Source organism: Salvelinus namaycush, chromosome 6 (assembly GCF_016432855.1).
Source record: "Salvelinus namaycush isolate Seneca chromosome 6, SaNama_1.0, whole genome shotgun sequence".
NCBI classification, from domain to species: Eukaryota; Metazoa; Chordata; class Actinopteri; order Salmoniformes; family Salmonidae; genus Salvelinus; species Salvelinus namaycush.
The window spans coordinates 15,678,401-15,699,570 of record NC_052312.1 but is presented as its reverse complement, the minus strand read 5'-3'; the positions used below and the strand labels follow the sequence as shown (position 1 = coordinate 15,699,570).

Genomic DNA, 21,170 nt, shown 5'->3' with positions numbered 1-21,170 from the left:
AAAGAAGGGGATATGATTAAATAGTCTAGAATTTGCAATTTTGGAGTTAAAATAAATCGAATATTAGGCTTACATTTATTATAAGAGGCACTGATTATAACCATGTGGTTGCATACATTTTTAGGCGTATTCCTAGTTAGCCTAGGCGAGTGTCACCCGTCTACCGGCTAAAAGAAGCATCCTCTATTCAGGCTGCAAATATATAATTTTACTCCTTAAAAAAGCTTTAATTTCGTGCCGGCGGAAAAAAAACAAGAAAAATATGTGTAGGCCTACTGTTTAATAAAGCATAATTTTCGGACAATTTAGCATGTTGCACAACCTTGGCTGAACACGGTGTGCAACATCCTAAATTGTCAGAAAATCTGAAAATGGTGTTGGAATATTGTGTGTTATTAAAACAGTACACATATTATTCCAGTTTGCTTTATGTATGAGCCGGTCCACGGGGGACACAACTGAGAATGCACATCAATCATAGAAGATGTAGCGCCCACTATTGGCTGCGTATGCTAAATTAGCGTATACAACTCAGAAAATACCACATATGTCCATATGGCTTTTATGTTGATATCACAACTAGATCACAACTTCTGTGGAGGCTGAAGAGCTATAGGAATATATTTAGAGCAAATGTAGGCCTACTTTTAGCTCCCACCAGTGCTCCATTACATAAAACCCAGCTAAAAACAAACGTTTCCACAACTGTGGAACGTTCCCTTAAAAGTATCATTAAGTCATTACCTTATGTTTTCATAGGAATGGTCCAGTGATGTGCAAGGAGTTTTCCAAGAGACCATTCCCCTAATGTCAAACAGAACTTGCCCAGAATGTGGTTACCATGTTCTCAGAATATTCAATATGAATGTTATAGACACGTTACATTGTAACGTTGCAAGAATATTCCAGTGTTCAGTTTTCTGGGGGTTAGGAGATTATTCCATCAACGTCACACCAAACATACACAGAACATGGTTGCCATGTTCTCAGATAAGAATGTTCAAGACACGATTCATGGAAAAATTTCAAGGACATTCCTGTGTCCAATGACGTTTAAAACATAGGACGTTCTGTCATGGTCCCCTGGAGGTTTTGGTTAGGGACACACTCACACAGTGCGCTTAACACACACGTTTTCAATTTACATACAGTAACAGTCAAAAGTTTGGACACACCTACTCATTCAAGGGTTTTTCTTAATTTGTACTATTTTCTACATTGTATAATAATAGTCACGACATGACAACTATGAAATAAGACATATGTAATCAACATGTCTTCACATGGGATTCGAACTCACAACCTCTTGGTTCATAGCATTCCACACTTTGCGCTACACCACCATGTCTGTGTCAGTTATCAATTAATCTGACTATTCTCTCATCATAGATTTGATTTACTTATTTCAGAAGAAAAAAAACATAGTTGTCTCATGTTGTTGGGGCATGTTATTATTTTTTAATGTTACTCCTTAATCAAGAGGTTGTTCAAATCCCAGGTGAGGACAAGTTGAATAATAATTACTGTATAAATTAACATGCACAATGCCATGTATGTCAAATATGTAAGTTGAAAACGCTGTATGTTGAAAACAAACATCAGGGGAACGTTACAAATCAAATCAAATGTTACTTGTTACATGAGCCAAATAGAACAGTTAAATGCTTACTTACAAGCCCTTAACCAACAATGCAGTTTTAAGAATACATTTATTTATTTAAAAAAAACACCAAAAAAAACAGGTAACATTACAGAAACTTTCTCTCCCAACGGTTCAGTCTTTTATGTGTATTCCCAATAACCAGTCAATTTGTGATTTATTCGTATAGTGAGAGTGAATGTAGTTTGGTCAATAGGTTTTTATGTGAGATAATTGTGCTTGGTAAGGGCCATATACTCCCTTAATCCCATACCAATGTTTAGAAAGAGGTACAATTTGGGTGGTTAGGGTGTGTATTCTTGTTTGGCAACCTCTTGCAATGAATGAAGATACTTGTACTTTGTCTTGCTGAGGCAAGAAGCCATCCAATTAACATAAACACAGACACATGCGCGCATACACACACCCACACACACACACATATTGTATCTCCAAGAGGGTTCACATATCCTTGAGCAACACGAGATTAGCTCTACCTCAACACAACATACAGTTCTATGTAACCAGAGAGGTCTGCACGCCACAGTAGCTAGTCTGTGGGTGAGTGGCCTACACAGACCTATCATTACAGTGGCTGATGATCTAGGTCCATCATTTATGTCTCTCTGCATGGCGCAACACACATGTACATGAATACAGACACACACATAGCCTACACACACACACACACACACACACACACACACACACACACACACACACACACACACACACACACACACACACACACACACACACACACACACACACACACACACACATTAGAGCACAATGTTCACATTAATAGAATAGAGATGTATATTGTTAAAAGGCCTTACTCTGCTGAAAAGCTGATAGATAGTATGCAATCAGGCTTACAATGTTTACATCCTACACCACCATCAGAAAAGCTTGTAGGATCAAATGACAGTTGTGTAACATTTGCTGCAGGGACTCAGCCAGGCCGATATCACCTGACCTGCCTGCACATGGCTCTCCTTTGTAACCAAAAGACATCATTACATTACATGCATTGGCTGATCTGCTCTGAGTGTAAAATCTGAAACCAATCTCAAGTGTTAAGGAGGGATTTACTTTGCGTAGGCTATCTATCTTGAATCTGTTTAATTACTACATGTGCGTAATGACGCGTGCGTAAACCCTTTGGGACGTGTATAGTAACCGATCATATATTGCTTTTTACTGTTCTAAATGGATAGGGTTTTATCGGAAATCGATGTGAAGAGTTAACAAATTCAAGACAGCTAAAACATTTTTTTCATTTCGGACGTCATAATGCAATGGGCGTGATATAGTCTCCCCATGACAGGCATAAAATGTGTGTTGCTGTTACTGTGAAAATAAACTCACATCAGACAACTCTCATAAAATAATCTAGTCATATAGAATATAATTTCGTAAATATAATGGTTTATTTTTTCTCTTCTCTGTTGGTTATTTTATTTACCGCTCTATGCTATGTGTGATCCTCTGTCCTTTCCTTAGCTGGCAATCTGGGTTCCAAAAATCTGTCACCATTCCAAAGCGATGCGTCTTCGTATGGCGAGCAGAGAGAGGAGAGAGATATTTAGAGCGAGACATATTTCTTTTTCCACTGCCGAAGAGAATACCGCAGCTATTAATAAATAAATAACGACGTAGTAAAACTGTTTGACAGTATGACAAGATCTCCTCTGACTTCTTCTGCTAAAGACACGAAATAGCCTGACGCAAGCATGTAATATCGGTCTCAAATCACGTTAAAGCGAGCTGCATAAATAATGCGGGCGTGAGTAACATATACTGTAAACGAAGGGATATAGCAGAGAGGATAGCGGAGGGCCAGTGGTAAGCGGCTCACCACTACGAGCCTGTCGTCTGTGCCAGACCAAAGGCGGGGAGAGCGGGCCGAGACAGCAACATGTCGAACCGAAAACATCGGGACAACCAAGAGATATGCGCCCGCAAGGTCCGGGAGTTGGCCCAGGCTGGAGTAAACAAACACTGCTTCGAGTGCACTCAACCCGGGGTGACTTACATCGATATCACCGTGGGCTGCTTCGTTTGCACGTCGTGCTCTGGAATGCTGTAAGTATGGATAGCTTCTTCTATAACGTGCATATTGCGCATAGGCTATTAGGCTACTTATGCCTACAGTTATAATAAAACTATACAACTAAGCCCATTGCATGCCAACCCGGACTCATGGGTAGACGTAACATAGTAAATGTAAATTTGGTATTCTCCAATTAGAATGGTGTTCATTTGTGTGTCCATTATCCATTTTGTATGATATGTTACGAATTGCAATTCGTACAATATGCTACGAATTGCAATTTCTACAATATGTTACCAATTTGCAAAACAAATGATATTGTAACGACCCTGGGTTTATAAGCGCGGAAATCGACTCTGCCGCACGAGCATGCTTTTGCGGCACAATCGATAGCGCGCCGGACCTCGGGCTAGGAGGTCGAGGGTTCGAGACCTGCTCCCTGCTGTTTCATTACATTGGTGTCAGAAGTGATCGGACCTTGCATCCATGACAGTGCGTGTGCTTGGCCGGTGAGGGCGTTCCTGTAACACGTAGAGTCCCAAGCTAGCGCTCTTTGAAAGGAGGGAGTAGTGTAACGACCCTGGGTTTATAAGCGTGGAAATCGACTCTGCCGCACGAGCATGCATTGTCGATAGCGCCTCGGGCTAGAAGGTTGAGGGTTCGAGACCTGCTCCCGGCTGTTTCATTACAATATGTTACGAATTCCAATTTGTTGTAGCTAACGCTAATGTTAGCTAGGCTGCAAATGTTAGTTAGGCTAGGGTTTAGGGCAGGGTTTCCCAAACTCGGTCCTCGGGACCCCAAGGGGTGCACGTTTTGTTTTTTTGCACTAGCACTACACAGATGACTCAAATAAGCAATGAATCATCAAGCTGTGTAGTGTTAGGGCAAAAACCAAAACATCAACCCCTTGGGGTCATGAGTACCGAGTTCGAGAAGTGCTAAGTTAGAGGTTAAGGTTAGGGTTAGGACTTAAGTTAAAGGGTTAAGGGTAGAGATAGGTGTTAGCTAACATGCTAAGTAGTTACAAATTAGCTAAAAAGTAGTAAGTAGTTGCAAAGTTGCTAATTAGATAAAACGTTAAAGTTGGCCGTGATGAAACTTCCACACACAACCTTTGGGTTGCTAGAAGTTCCCAGTGTACGCCCACCCGTCCACCCCGACCAATCACCCAACTTAATTTTTTTCCTTAATCAACCTTCTGTCTTATGTAACCATACCAATCGTAACATAATTTGAGTGTCACCGGGTGCACACTGCCTGCCCTCCAGGACATCTACAGCACCCGATGCCACAGGAAGGCCAAGAAGATCATCAAGGACCTCAGCCACCCGAGCCACAGCCTGCTCAACCCGCTACCATCTAGAAGGCGGAGATAGTACAGGTGCACCAAATCTGGGACCGAGACTGAAAAATAGCTTCTATCTCCAGTAGGAATGCACAATATATCGGTAAGCATATCGGAATTGGCCGATATTAGCTAAAAATGCCAACATCGGATGTCTAGTTTAACGCCGATGTGCAAAACCGATGTCAAAGCTGACGTGCATACCAATCTAACATAGGTAGATGGCGTAATGACGCCACGAAAAATATAGCGCTACACGTGCAACACAGCATTCCTAACCTAGCCCACAATGTCTGCTGTGTGGATCGTGCAGTCAACAAGTCGAGCAGTCATTTGAAAGAGTAAGAACATTTCAGCGAGGCAACGCAAAGGCGAAATCCATTAATGCCAAGATAATGGAATGAATTTCCCTTGACAATCAACCGTTCTCTGTCGTGGATGATGTTGGCTTTCGCAAACTGGTCGAGCACCGGTACACACTACCACGTAGGCACTACTTTTCAGATGTTTCCCTACCGGAGTTACATAGTATTGTTGAAACTCACATCCATGAGCTACTTGCTATGGGTGTCACTGCTATTAGCTTCACAACTGATATTTGGACCAGCGATGTCAGCCCCATGAGCATTATGAGTCTGACAGAACAGTGGGTCCACGAGGATTTCGTACTGAGGAAAGCCGTATTGCATGCTCAGGAATGTCCTGGTTCTCATACCACTGCTGCCATTTCAATGGCATTTGAGAACATGTTTGAAACTTGGAAACATGAACACTCCTAGCTCCATTCGAACAACTGACTCGAGAAATAAGCTCAACTGCGTCTGCAGCTGATGTGATAACCTGTCATGGCATTGAAATGCCTGCTCAACAAAAATGCCAACACAGACCGTCGGTTAACTTGGAAAAGTACTCTACTAGAGGCTGTGAACAGGCGATTCGGTGGCATTCTCTCTGAGCCTCTAATTTGTCACCACCATGCTCGATGCTAGGTACAAGGACCGCTACTTCGATGCAGACAAGAAACAGGGTTTACGTGAAATGTTACAGACACAGCTGGACAAGATGGAAACGGACACAGTGACAGTGCGCACCAAGGAAGAGAGGCCACGGACAGACAGAGCTGAAACTTCACTGCTTGACAAGTATGACGAAATCCTGGTTGAGACTGAACAAATGAACAACGAAACAGCACAGCAAGTAAGTGAAAGAAATAGGTTTTGATTTTGTTTTTCTGGTAATGGGGACATACGTAAATGCCAACAAAATAACTTTTTGCTCAGTGTGTGTGTGTTGCAACTATTTAACTGTACTAGAATTCTTAAAAGGCCGCACAAATTTTAAAATTTGGTTATCGGTATCGGGGGTTTTTTTGGCAAGGAAAATATCGGATATCGGACAAAAAATTCATATCGGTGCATCCCGAATCTCCAGGCTTTCAGACTGTTAAACAGTCACCACTTCCCGGCCCAGTACCCTGCCTTGAACTTTAGTCACTGTTACTAGGCCGGCTCAATCCTGCACCTTAGAGACTGTTGCTGTAAGGACCGACGCCGAGACAAGAAGCAGGTACAGGGAGTTGACATTTAATTAGGAACAGACAAAGAGCAAGACATTAACAAGGTCAGCACACTGATTCACAATGACAAACGACAATCATTGCAGCAGCAGGGAACAGAGATGGGGAACTGACAAATATAGGGGAGGTAATAAACAGGTGATTGAGTCCAGGTGAGTCCAATAATACACTGATGGGGGATGGCAGGTGGGCGTAATGATGGTGGCAGGAGTGCGCAATGCTGGGGAGCCTGACGCCCTCGAGCCCCTGGGGGGAAGAGCGGGAGCAGCTGTGACAGTTGCCCTATGTACATAGTCATTAACCACAGGTCACTTTAGTAATGTTTACATACTGTTTTATCCGGACTCTGACATTGCTCGTTCTAATATTTATATATCTCTTAGTTCCTTTAGATTTTGGGGATTTGGGTGTATTGTTTTGTATTGTCAGGTATTACTGCACTGTTGGAGCTAGGAACATAAGCACTTTGCTACACCCGCTACATCCGCGCTACACCTGTGATCTGTTAAATATGTGTATGCGACCAATAAAATGTGATCTGATTTGATTACTATGTTACGTCAGGTTTATGAGACCAGGCTGTGCATGCAGATAATGATTAACCAGTATGTTGCATCTGCAGATTAAATTTTAGGATGCTGCTGTTACATTTGAGTATTGACAAGAAACTTTAACATGTGTCTCTTCCTCCCCTTGGTGTCCTATGCTACAGTTAATCAGACTACCTTATCATTTTCAGGCGTGCCCGTAGTCGCGCTCGTGTTACGTTTCATTTCGGCATGGCTCCAGGTTTGGCGTTCTCTTCAGGCTCATGTATTGTATTCTGCATGCAGACCATAGCTCAGATCCCCAACAGATTATAGGCTGTGGCTGAGGGACATTTCGCAAGGTTTCACTAATTCGCAGCGGTGAGATTTTAGCACAGGTTTAGAGTCTTGGACTGGCTCACTCCAAAGAACAGTGAATGAGCACACTATTATGTACTGTTGTGTAAGCCTTCTCTACACTGTATACATTTTCACTATGGCCATTTTCACGGTAACAATTCATTTTCACTTTTTCTCACAGTCACCTGTCATTGCATCCATTTTTTTGAACAATTTAAATACCCTCTACATCCCTTTCCTCTTTTAAATGCTGTATCACAATTGGTCGTCTTTAGCGATGTATGTTATAAATGTGGTTTGCCCCCTTTCACATATCTTACATATCTCTTTTATCGGTTTCTCTTTTTCCAATCTCTCTCTTCTCTCAGGAGAGGACTCAACCCTCCCCACAGAGTCAAGTCTATCTCCATGACAACCTTCTCCCAACAGGAAGTGGAGTTTCTGCAAAACCATGGCAATGAGGTGAGTGACAGTCAGGTGGGCTTGTAGGCGGGACTTAACAGTATTACACCTGTATTTCACCCACTTCATTTCAATTCTGGGCATAATGCTCAAATCTCAGCTGGATACTTCAAGATTTCAACAGCAGGAAAAGGTGAACAAAACACAACCATGAGGCATACTTGGACTCCTAACATTCAGTATTCAATATATACATGTCCCAGGATGAATAGAGCAAGAATAGATTATATAGATATTATAAATAGATATCATAAATGATAAATGTACATCCTTGGGCCGAGGCCACCAGGAGAGGGATTGAGGCCACATGAGATGGATGAATCTATCTCTGTCTAAGGAATAGTTTTTTAATGTGAACTAGACTAAATAAGGTCCAGCTAAAATCTCATCCATCTTTATGAGATAGAAGAGGATGCTTGATGCTTCCCTCTCTTGTACCAGTCAGACCAATAGAGTGTAGCACTGTTTGGTGGTTACAGGCTTTTTCTGGAGGAATGTAGGTGCTCTGCCCAATTTGTGCAGTGAATCGGATCGAACATCGCAGTTACTGTACACACAAACCACCTCATCACTGTGTGTGTGTGAGGGAAAGAGAGAACGTGTGTGTGTGTGTGTGTGTGTGTGTGTGTGTGTGTGTGTGTGTGTGTGTGTGTGTGTGTGTGTGTGTGTGTGTGTGTGTGTGTGTGTGTGTGTGTGTGTGTGAGGTGAGAGAGCGTGTCTGCAGTGAAAGGGATCAAACTTTACAAAGTTTACATAACACAATTTAATTAGAAATTAATTAATGTGTGCGTGCGTGCATGAGTGTCTGATTCATTGCACAGATATCAGGTAGAAAAGTCTGGATAGTCAGATTTGGTTAGATTAATGTGTTGATGTTGGTGATTCATAATTAGTCAGTGAGCTACAGTAGTGTCGATCAGAGCATGTGACTAGCATGTTAACTAATGTGTTGGTAGGCAGATGTGTCTATTGTTCATTTTCTACATTATTATTTTGGTGTGTGTGTGTGTACAGAAATATTTAACTACATTTGTGGGGTTCAGAAGTCCCCACAAGAATAGTAAACAAATGAAAATTGGACCAACTGGGGATCTTTTTGTTGGTCCCCACAAGGTCAAATGCTATTTCTAGGGCATTTAGGGTTAAGGATAGAATTAGTGGTAGGGATAGAATTAGGTTTCAAGTTAGAGCTAGGGTTAGTTTTAGAGCTAGGGTTAGTTTTAGGGTTAGGAGCTAGGGTTAGTTTTAGGGTTAGGAGCTAGGGTTAGTTTTAGGGTTAGTTTTATGGTTAGGAGCTAGGGTTAGTTTTAGGGTTAGGAGCTAGGGTTAGTTTTAGGGTTAGGAGCTAGGGTTAGGTTTAGGGTTAGGTTTAGGGTTAGGAGCTAGGGTTAGGTTTAGGGTTAAAGTTAGGTTTTCGGTTTAAGGTTAGGGGAAGGGTACTGGTTAGGGTGAGATTCAGGATTAGGTTTAGGATTTTAGGGAAAATAGGATTTTGAATGGGACTGACTTGTGTGTCCCCACAAGGTTAGTTGTACAAGACTGTGTGTGTATGTGTGGTGCCTATTGTTGATGTTCTGCATCATTATTTGTGTGTTCGTGTTTGTCTGTGCGCACGTACGTGTATCTGCGGCTCTGCACGTGTGTAGGTGGGGAGGAGGACCTGGCTGTGTGTCTTTGAGCCAAAGACAGATGCATGCTTCGACAAAAGGGACTCACAGAAGCTCAAGGAGTTCCTCCAGGACAAATACGAGAAGAAGAAATGGTGAAAAGAATCAATAAAGATATCATATCTCCATAAAGATATCTACAGTTGAAGTCGAAAGTTTACATACACCTTAGCCAAATACATTTAAACTCAGTTTTTCACAATTCCTGACATTTATTCCTAGTAAAAAGTCCCTATCAGTTAGGATCACCACTTTATTTTAAGAATGTGAAATGTCAGAATAATAGAGAGAATGATTTATTTCAGCTTTTATTTCTTTCAACACATTCCCAGTCGGTCAGAAGTTTACATACACTCAATTAGTATGTGGAAGCATTGCCTTTAAATTGGTTAACTTGGGTCAAACGTTTCGGGTAGCCTTCCACAAGCTTCCCACAATAAGTTGGGTGAATTTTGGCCCATTCCTCCTGACAGAGCCGGTGTAACTGAGTCAGGTTTGTAGGCCTCCTTGCTTGCACACGCCTTTTCAGTTTTGCCCACAAATGTTCTATAGGCTTGAGGTCAGGGCTTTGTGATGGCCACTCCAATACCTTGACTTTGTTGTCCTTAAGCCATTTCCCCACAACTTTGGAAGTATGCTTGGGGTCATTGTCCATTTGGAAGACCCATTTGCAAATAAGCTTTAACTTCCTGACTGATGTCTTGAGATGTTGCTTCAATATATCCACATCATTTTCCTTCTTCATGATGCCATCTATATTGTGAAGTGCACCAGTCCCTCCTGCAGCAAAGCACCCCCACAACATGATGCTGCCACCCCCGTGCGTGCTTCACGGTTGGGATGGTGTTCTTCAGCTTGCAAGCTTCCCCTTTTTTCCTCCAAACATAAAGATGGTCATTATGGCCAAACAGTTCTATTTTTGTTTCATCAGACCAGAGGACATTTCTCCATGTGCAGTTGCAAATTGTAGTCTAGCTTTTCTATGGCGGTTTTGGAGCAGTGGCTTCTTCCTTGCTGAACGGCCATTCAGGTTATGTTAATATAGATACTTTTGTACCTGTTTCCTCCAGCATCTTTACAAGGTCCTTTGTTGTTGGTCTGGGATGGATTTGCACTTTTCGCAGCAAAGTACGTTCATCTCTAGGAGACAGAACGTGTCTCCTTCCTGAGTGGTATGACAGCTGCGTGGTCCCATGGCGTTTATACTTGCGTACTATTGTTTGTACAGATGAACGTGGTACCTTCAGGCGTTTGGAAATTACTCCCAAGGATGAACCAGACTTGTGGAGGTCTACTTTTTTTTCTCAGGTCTTGCCTGATTGTTTTTGATTTTCCCATCATGTCAAGCAAAGAGACACTGAGTTTGAAATTAGGCCTTGAAATACATCCACAGGTACGCCTCCAATTGACTCAAATGATGTCAATTAACCTATCAGAAGCTTCTAAAGCCATTACATAATTTTCTGGAATTTTCCAAGTTGTTTAAAGGCACAGTCAACTTAGTGTATGTAAACTTCTGACTCCATGGAATCGTGATACAGTGAATTATAAGTTAAATTATCTGTCTGTAAACAATTGTTTGAAAACTGACTTGTGTCATGCACAAAGTAGATGTCCGAACCGACTTGCCAAAACTATAGTTTGTTAACAAGAAATTTGTAGAGTGGTTGAAAAACGAGTTTTAATGACTCCAACATTGGTGTATGTAAACTTCAGACGTCAACTGTATATGTCAGACGTACCACCTATTTCGAACTCATCCCAACTCAAAGTTGTACACTGAGGTGAATGTGTTAAATGTCCATTCAAATCATTTTTAGCACAATGCATTTACTTACATTGGGAAAATTATTTTTTATTAGTTTAGTCTCATTGAAATAAAATCTCTTCTTCAAATGTAGTCACAGCAACATGGAACTTTTTTTCAGGCATTTTTCGAAGAACAAGAGCCGGAGGGAGGTGGAGGGACCCTGGAGCCCGCCGGGGTTGCAGGCCTTACCCTCCTCTCACGCCCCCCCGCCCGCCCAGGCCCCATCCCACGCCGTGCCCCCCTCCGCCAGATCCATACGCACACTGGTGAGATACATAACTCCTCCGATGGATTGAGGAGATGCTATAGAGGCAGAGGGATATTTCATGTATATAAAGCTTTATTAAATTAAATTGAAGGAGAAAGTAAAGAGGAAAAGGGGGAGAGAAAGAGTGAAGAGATAGGGAGAGAGAAAGGAGGGAGAGATTGATAGAAAGCAAGAGAAAAAGAGAGTGAGAGGTGTTACTGTGGAGAAGAGTAAGAGTTAGTGAGAGGTGTTACTATGGAGAAGAGTAATAGAGTTAGAGGTGTTACTGTGGAGAAGACTAATGGAGTTAGAAGTGTTACTGTGGAGAAAAGTAATAGAGTTAATGAGAGGTGTTACTGTGGAGAAGAGTAATAGAGTTAAAAGTGTTACTGTGGAGAAGAGTAATAGAGTTAGAGGTGTTACTGTGGAGAAGACTAATATAGTTAGAAGTGTTACTGTGGAGAAGACTAATAGAGTTAAAAGTGTTACTGTGGAGAAGAGTAATAGAGTTAGAGGTGTTACTGTGGAGAAGAGTAATAGAGTTAGTGAGAGGTGTTACTGTGGAGAAGAGTAATAGAGTTAGAGGTGTTACTATGGAGAAGACTAATAGAGTTAGAGGTGTTACTATGGAGAAGACTAATAGAGTTAGAGGTGTTACTGTGGAGAAGACTAATAGAGTTAGAGGTGTTACTGTGGAGAAGACTAATGGAGTTAAAAGTGTTACTGTGGAGAAGAGTAATAGAGTTAGAAGTGTTACTGTGGAGAAAAGTAATAGAGTTAATGAGAGATGTTACTATGGAGAAGACTAATAGAGTTAGAAGTGTTACTGTGGAGAAGACTAATAGAGTTAGAAGTGTTACTGTGGAGAAGAGTAATAGAGTTAGAGGTGTTACTATGGAGAAGACTAATGGAGTTAGAAGTGTTACTGTGGAGAAAAGTAATAGAGTTAGTGAGAGGTGTTACTGTGGAGAAGACTAATAGAGTTAGAGGTGTTACTATGGAGAAGACTAATAGAGTTAGAAATGTTACTGTGGAGAAGACTAATAGAGTTAGTGAGGTGTTACTATGGAGAAGACTAATAGAGTTAGAAGTGTTACTGTGGAGAAGACTAATAGAGTTAAAAGTGTTACTGTGGAGAAGAGTAATAGAGTTAGAGGTGTTACTATGGAGAAGACTAATAAAGTTAGAAATGTTACTGTGGAGAAGACTAATAGAGTTAGTGAGGTGTTACTATGGAGAAGAGTAATAGAGTTAGAGGTGTTACTGTGGAGAAGACTAATAGAGTTAGAAGTGTTACTGTGGAGAGACTAATAGAGTTAGACGTGTGACTGTGTAGAAGACTAAGAGTTAGAAGTGTTACTGTGGAGAAGAGTAATAGAGTTAGAAGTGTGACTGTGGAGAAGACTAAGAGTTAGAAGTGTTACTGTGGAGAAAAGTAATAGAGTTAGAGGTGTTACTGTGGAGAAGACTAATAGAGTTAGAAGTGTTACTGTGGAGAAGAGTAATAGAGTTAATGAGAGGTGTTACTGTGGAGAAGACTAATAGAGTTAGACGTGTTACTGTGGAGAGACTAATAGAGTTAGACGTGTTACTGTGGAGAAAAGTAATAGAGTTAGAGGTGTTACTGTGGAGAAGACTAATAGAGTTAGAAGTGTTACTGTGGAGAAGAGTAATAGAGTTAGAGGTGTTACTATGGAGAAAAGTAATAGAGTTAGAAGTGTTACTGTGGAGAAGACTAATAGAGTTAGAAGTGTTACTGTGGAGAAAAGTAATAGAGCTAGAGGTGTTACTGTGGAGAAAAGTAATAGAGTTAGAGGTGTTACTGTGGAGAAGACTAATAGAGTTAGTGAGAGGTGTTACTGTGGAGAAGAGTAATAAAGTTAGAAGTGTTAATGTGGAGAAGAGTAATAGAGTTAGAAGTGTTACTGTGGAGAAGACTAATAGAGTTAGAGAGAGTGAAGATAATGTAACACAGAGGAGAAATACACCCACCCACTGTTTGGTTCCCACCCCCGTCTCCCCTCTCCTCCAGTCCCAGTCCCAGCTCTCGTCCTGGGGGGACAGAGTCCCCGCCATCTCCCCTGCAGACATGAGGGCTGATGTGTTTACCGGCCGTGCTCCCTCACGCTCCCAGAGTTTTAGAGACCCCCCATTGAAAGGTAGGACTGTTCACATTCTTTTTTGGTACCATGAATAATGGAACCTGAGGCAACATTGTTTGACGCCTGTTTCTTCTTTCTCTTTCCACCTCTCTCTATCGTTATGTCTGTTTCTTTCTCCTTTTTCCTGTTTCTCTCCTTGCCAATCTCTCTGTCCTTCTCTGTCCTTCTCTCTCTCTCTCTCTCTCTCTCCTCTCTCCTCTCTCTCTCTCTCCTCTCTCTCTCTCTCTCCTCTCTCTCTCTCTCTCTCTCTCTCTCTCTCACTCTCTCTCAGAGTCTCTACTGAGAGGTATAGAGAGACAACGTCCAGGCTCTCTGTCTTCAACGATTGGACCCCAGAGCCACGCCCCCTCCTTTCCTGCCCTCCCTCGACCCTCAGGTAAAGACCACACCCTCCTCTACTTAAATATCTCTCCTTTTTACTCTCTCTCAACTTTTACCTCCTTAGCCAGTAGCACTTTCAAAAACAACTTCACTTTAGTTTTTTTAACTAAGCAGGTATGGCACTAACCCGTACAGTAATTGATTGTGTCCTGAATGTTTATTCAGAGGTATAGAATAGAACAAAACAGAAGAATATAGCCTTGGTGGGTGTGCCTACTCGCCAGTAGTCCTGTACTCTTCTGCTATTAATTCTGATTAGTCCGTTTCTCCCTTCAAAGTCCCCGGTCGGAGAACTGGCCAGGTCAGGCAGAGACACACTGTACCCTGAGATAGATAGATGGAAAGAGAGAAATAACACGAATAAAACTATTTTTAGAGAGTGGATAATGCCCCATTCAACAGGGGCCCAATAGTATTTCACAGCTCAGAAGTATGCTATGATTCTGTCCAGGACAGACCCTATCCAGGAACACATTCAACTCCTGCTGGCTGCTAATACATGTAGCATGCTATACGTTTGTGCAAAGCTAGGATTTCCCCAATAATCCATTGAGGTTCTATTGCTATCTTGTTTTAGTGAGGCTATTGGATGGTCAAGTCACGATGGAAAAACATGCATGGACACCCTATTGCCTATATAGTGCACTACTTTGCAGGCCCTGGTCAAATGCAGTGCACTATATAGGGAATTGGGTGCCATCTCGGACTCACCCCCAGCCTTCCTTATCTCAGCCATCTTTGTTTGGTCCTCTCAGGTCGTACAGTGTCCTCCTCGGGGGGCTTAGCCCCCTTCAGGGCCTTCCCTAAGTCTCTGAGTGTGGATTTTGGGGGGCTCAGCCAGCAGCAGAGTCACAGTGCCCTCAGCATCACCCCCCCAGCCCCCAGCCCAAACACACACACAAACCACCAGGACCGCTACGCTGCCCTGTCCCAACTAAACAGTGTCTTCTCTGACACGTCGCCTGGACCTGGACCTACAGGTAAGGGTAGAAGGAGTGTGTGTGGGGGGTGGGAGAGGGTGGGTGTGTGTGTGTGTACACATTTTACTATACTCGTGAGTACCAGAAATCCTCACAAGAATAGTACACCAACAAAAATTCAGAGAAGTGAGGACATTTTGCCGGTCCTCACTTGTACAAATGCTATTTTAGGCTTAGAGGTTAGGTTTAGGATTATGGTAAAGTTTAGGGGTTAGGTAAAATAGGATTTTGAATCCCAAAAAAGACCTCACAAGTATAGTAAGACATAGTTGTGTGTGTGTGTGTGTGTGTGTGTGAGTGAGAGAGAGAGAGAGTGAGATTATTGTCAGCTACATTGCATAATGCCTTACTCTAAATGCCAAAGTTTTACTAAGTGAATGACCCCGTTGTGTTTTCTGCACTCAATACTAAACCGGTGTGTTGTTACAGAACAACCTTGGAAATATGTTCCAGTTTTGATTTAGCAATGCTACTAACTGCTAACTAATGATAACATAAATGTGCAGGAACAATGCCTTAGGCATGTTTGAACATATATCATCATATATCATCATATATTTCCATGATTCAATACATAATATCTCTCCCCTGGGCAATAATATACTGTAGGTAGATTTATGTGTAGTTTCTTTTGATTAATATAGCATTGAACTATACGTTTTTTTTTTTTACACTGCACAGTCAATAGTTATACCTTGACCAATCACACACTGGGAGTGGAAACTTTGCACCCTATGTCAAATCAAATCAATTACATGTGATCTCTGAAATTAGCCCCCAGCTGAGCCCTGTGCTTATAGACTGGGTGGCTGACAACATTACGAGGCAGAAGGCCATATGGTGTTATGATTCAGAGAGGTCTGATAGCTAGCAACAATGACAAGAAGCTGCCGTGTGGGGAATCGTATGTGGCTTGTTTCAGCTCGTTGTAGCTTTTTATTGATACCATTTCTTGTTTTGAGGTGTTGTGACTCATGTCATGTCTATGCTAATATTGGCTAAAATTTGCTAGCTAGCTAACCAACAACTGTAATGATGAATTTGAGAGACAAGTGCTCATTGTGCAAATGTATTTATGTTTTCAATAAACATTTGGAGACAAAATATAGTTTACATGTTGTCAACAATCTAAGACAACCCTGTCTGTTTTGCCCCATACTTGCGCACGCGTCGGTTTTGTTGTTAAGCCTAGAAAACCAACCCGTCTATGGTTCGTCTATTTATTTGAATGTGTGTTTTCAGCACCCCCCGGTGGACTACCCCAGTATAGCACCCTATTTGGGAACCGCCTGTCCTCCAGTTCCACTCCTGCCAGGTAATGAATGCGCTGTCAAGCAAATACACTTAACGTTCCTATTTAATGCATCGAAGAAGTGTAGACTCTGTTAAAGTGCACCAGTCCCGGTACAAATACATAGTTTTATTTGCTCAGGATATCTGCATGCCCTTGGTTTAGTAATTCATGACAGGCCCACAACATAGCTGGAGGCAACTGCAATATTAAATTGACTTGTTTTTAATGTTCATGCATGTAATAATATATAGTTGGTCCTAACTCTTTCCTCTTCTTTTCCAACTTTCTTCAGCTCTCCAGGCGTGGATGCTGTGTCGGGATCCCAAACATTTGCAAGTAGGCAGTGTTACAAAAATATTAATCAATCATGGCGGCAGGGGCGCAACTTTTGTTTTAGAAGTTGGGGGGGGACATCTTTTTTATATATATATTTTTTTAACCTCTCGGTTAAACACTCCAAACAGCCTACCGGTCCTAAAGCACACCGTTGCCTCGTTTTGTATCACGTTCCCATGATAAAACTAGCGGGGACAAAAATGCAATTTCAGAATGTCCCCCCTGTCCCCAGTGAAAGTTGCGCCCCTGCATGCAGGTGTATATTTTTCATGAAAGACTTTGAAAGGCTTGAACATATCCATGAACTATTGTCTCTCTCTCTCTGTCTCTCTCTCTCTCTCTCTCTCTCTCGCTATCCTTGTCTCTCTGTCTCCTACCTCCATGTCTCAGACTTCCCCAACCCGTTCAGCTCCAGTTCCAGCTCTCAGCAGCAGCAGCAGCCTGCCCTGTCCCCCAGTAACCCCTTCAACAGGTCCACCTCAGGAGGTAAGCTGCCAGCAGAGCACTACTTATTCAGCCTGGGGGCAAAGGTCAAGAATGTACAGTAACAGGGGTAACTGTATACAAGTAATTTATAGACAGTCTTCATTAGTTAACCTCTCTTGGGCACGTGAGACGGTAGCGTCCCACCTCTTCAACAGCCAGTGAAACTGCTGGGCGCCAAATTCAAATACAGAAATACTCATTATAAAAATTCAGAAATCAAAACATATTTTACATAGGTTTAAAGATTAACTGCTTGTGAATCCAACCACGGTGTCAGATTTAAAAAATGCTTTACGGCGAAAGCATACATTACGATTATGAGAACATAGCCCACTAGACAAATCATTACAAACAGTAGCCAGCCAGGTAGAACAGTTACACAATTTAGAAATAGAGATAAAATTCATCCCTTACCTTTGATGATCTACATATGGTTGCACTCAGCAGACATTCATTTACTCAGTAAATGTTCTTTTTGTTCGATAAAGTCTCTTTATACCCCAAAAAAATCCAAATTGTATCCGTAAAGTTCATAGAAACATGTCAAACGATGTTTATATTCAAACCTCAGGTTGTTTTTAGCCTAAATAATCAATAATATTTCAACCGGACAATAACGTCGTCAATATAAAATGTAAACAAGAAACGCACTCTCTCGGTCTTGCGCAGGAAAAAGCTCTGTGACATGGCATGGTCCTCTCATTCAGAATGCTCTTACTTCTTCATTTTTCAGAATACAAGCCTGAAACATTTTCTGAAGACTGTTGACATCTAGTGGAAGGCATAGAAACTGCATTTTGAGTCCTATGTCAATGGATACTGTATTGGCATTGAATAGAAAACTACAAAACCAAAAAAAAAACTACTTCCTGAATGGATTTTTCAGAGGATTTTGCCTGCCAAATCAGTTCTGTTATACTCACAGACACTATCTTAACAGTTTTGGAAACTTTAGAATGTTTTCTATCCAAATCTACCAGTTATATGCATATCATATATTCTGGGCCCGAGATGCAGGCAGTTTAATTTGGGCATGCATTTCATCCAAAATTCCGAATGCTGCCCCCTACTCTAGAGAAGTTAATAGTTCATGTAGTTTAGAAATCACTAACAAACAGTTATATTGGAGATTTGGGACCCCTGGATTCTTGGTTTATTGTAATATTTCAATGTACTGTGTGTGACCTAACACCCTTATGTTGTGTTTCCCTATGCAGGTGACTCCAGTGGGTTCGTCAGCTCTCCAACCTCAGTGTTCCCTCCGTCCGCCACCTTCCCAACTCCCGCTACCCAGAATGCATTTCCACACAAGCATGCCAACAACCAGGAAGCCAACGGCAAGTATAAGTGGACTATAAGTCTATTCTAATTCTCATGCTATTTTTTTCTATTCTCGGACAAAATTATTTTGAGAATTTTCTCCAACTGTATAGGACAAGAGCACACAAAAAGTGTTTACCATTTGGTGTTCTATATATATACAAATTACAGTACAGTACATGCTTTGCCAAGAAACAAAACAGTTCATCACTGCAGTGCTGCATGGATGTGTTCTCTGGCTTGGCTGCAGCAGCATACCATGTCATCTGTTATGTATGGGGTTTGGCCTGTGATCAAAACCAACTCTGCCTCCTCAAACCCTAAGAGGAGCCAACATCACAGCTAATGATGATCACAGCGTCTTCTCCCATGCTTACATAATACCAACTCAGTCCCCAAATATAGAGTTAGAACCCATGGAATTAGAATGAGTGAAACTTCCATGGTCTGAGGGGTGTTGTCTATTCTAGTAATTATTCTATGTTCTATGTTTGTCAGACTAGTATTGGATGTATTAGTCTTTGGTCCTAATGTATCTCTGATTTTGGGGTGTTATTGGGTTTGTAGGTTTTACCTCTTTCCCTGCATCGGACTCTCAACCCAAAGTTCCTCGTCCAATGTCAGTGAACCCATTCACTGTGAGTACCACACCACACCACAGCAACACTACAATAAGCATTGAGTGTACTTCAATAGATTTGCACAGTTTGTTGGGGATTTGGACCGCTAGCTGCTAATGCTTCATTCAAAAGGCATTGGAGGGCTTTTCTGGTGATGTAGATGTACAGCAGGAACTCACCATCTCCCTCCCTCTCTCTCTCTCTTTCCATCTCTCCTCACCCTCTCTCTTTCTATCTCTCCCTTACCCTCTTTCCATCTCTCACCCTCTCTCTTTCCATATCTCCCTCACCCTTTCCCTCTTTCCATATCTCTCTCACCCTTTCCCTGTCTTTCCATCTCTCCCTCCCTCTCTCTTGCCATCTCTCAGGGGAATGTTTACCCGAGTAGAGGAACGTCGCGAAACCCTTTCATCTGATAGCGGCGCCCCCGGCTACCCCCCAACCATCCCTGGGCACATGAAGACCAGTGAACTTTAGGAGCTGCTGCCATTTCAATGCCTCTAGAGTATTTTCGCCTTCAGAGAGAGGGGAAACATTCATGCAGGCTCCTCTCCTCTCCCCTCTACGTACGTGTGTGTGTGTGTGTGTGTGTGTGTGTGGAGTCTCTGTACAGTAATGTTGATCCGTTGAAATAACATGTACAATTGCGTGCCTGTGTGTGTGTGTGTGTCTGTGAGTGACCATATATTAAAGGTGTTTGTATGACAATAGAATCCACCTCAGGGCTCTGTGGGTGCCATCAACAAGACACGCACACACACTTCGCTGTTTCTCCCATGTCCCGCTTTTGTGCATCAACAGTCCCATTCGTAAAACAGTACGCCAAATCATCACATTCGGCTTGCTTTTTGGAGCCACCTCTGAAAACGGCCTTCAATAACTCCCCAAAACTAGCCAGTCCAGTCAGTCAGTCAGTCAGTCAGTGTGTATCAAGTTACAGAAGGGAGAGATATCCCGCTTCAAGGCTATGAGAGCTGAACAAGACGAGGAAAAAATTATGACAAGCAAGCATTTTTTCCCCTTAGTGATGGTTATGGCAGCCTTAACACAACATCCTCCTAATGCATGTAGATAGGAGGACATTACAGACAAGCCTGTCTTTACCCCCATGTGCTGTGTGTATGTATGTGGAAACCACGTTTGTATTGTTTTATGTCAGTTTTTGTGTGGAGTAAATCATTTGTGTTTCAGTCTCAGGCTGCATGCGCTTGGAGGGCTTCAAGAGGAGATACTATTGAATGTAAAAGCTATTTTCAAAACAAAACTGTTTTATTTCTCCCTGTAATGGACCAAATGTTTGTTATTTTGGGTGAAAATATGGAGATGAAATTGATCTCTTGCAAACAAAAGAAAGAGTTCTATTGAGTAAGTGTTTCTGATGATGTGTCCATGTTCATAAATTCAAATATTTGTTGCGTCTTTAAACAGTGTCTAGTTCTTTATTCGGTGTGTGAGAGAGAGAAAATATTCCATAATATATAACTTGTAACAAACTGTTTGGATAATCAAATATTTACCCAAGTAATTGCTTCCGTTGGCTTTCAGCCAATTATGGATGGCCTATTTAAAAACTTCCCAATTGACAACTTGAAATAGGTCAATTCAACCACCAGGCGGCGTATGTTGCACAGTTTTCTAGCCTTGTCCATGAGGTGGCATATACGCTGAGTGTACAAAAGATTAAGAACACCTGCTCTTTCCATGATATGGACTGACCAGGTGAAAGCTTTGATCCCTTATTGATGTCACTTGTTAAATACACTTCAATCAGTATAGACGAAGGGGAGGATACAGGTTAAAGAAGGATTTGTAAGCCTTGAGACATGGATTGTGTATGTGCCTTTTGCGGTAAAGGTGCCAGTCGCACCGGGTTGAGTGTGTCAAGAACTGCATCGCTAC

The 21,170-nt window shown here is 41.9% G+C and overlaps 1 protein-coding gene across 1 annotated transcript; it reads left to right on the top strand.

The window, feature by feature from the left end:
• Nucleotides 1–3,025: 3,025 nt before the first annotated feature.
• LOC120049689 (arf-GAP domain and FG repeat-containing protein 2-like) lies at nt 3,026–20,696 on the top strand. The gene is made up of 13 exons (XM_038996040.1): nt 3,026–3,727; nt 7,875–7,968; nt 9,615–9,730; nt 11,564–11,711; nt 13,725–13,851; nt 14,126–14,230; nt 14,991–15,215; nt 16,458–16,530; nt 16,802–16,845; nt 17,236–17,331; nt 18,549–18,668; nt 19,219–19,289; nt 19,640–20,696. The coding sequence occupies exons 1-13, from the start codon at nt 3,561–3,563 to the stop codon at nt 19,685–19,687; spliced, it is 1,434 nt and encodes a 477-aa protein (XP_038851968.1). The 5' UTR covers nt 3,026–3,560; the 3' UTR covers nt 19,688–20,696.
• Nucleotides 20,697–21,170: the final 474 nt, after the last annotated feature.

Coding starts and splice junctions, on each gene's coding strand:
- LOC120049689 (XM_038996040.1), top strand. CDS start 3,561: ATGTCGAACCGAAAACATCGGGACAACCAAGAGATATGCGCCCGCAAG. Junction 11,712..13,724: donor CCAGATCCATACGCACACTG/GTGAGATACATA, acceptor CCTCTCCTCCAG/TCCCAGTCCCAGCTCTCGTC. Junction 16,531..16,801: donor TCCAGTTCCACTCCTGCCAG/GTAATGAATGCG, acceptor AACTTTCTTCAG/CTCTCCAGGCGTGGATGCTG.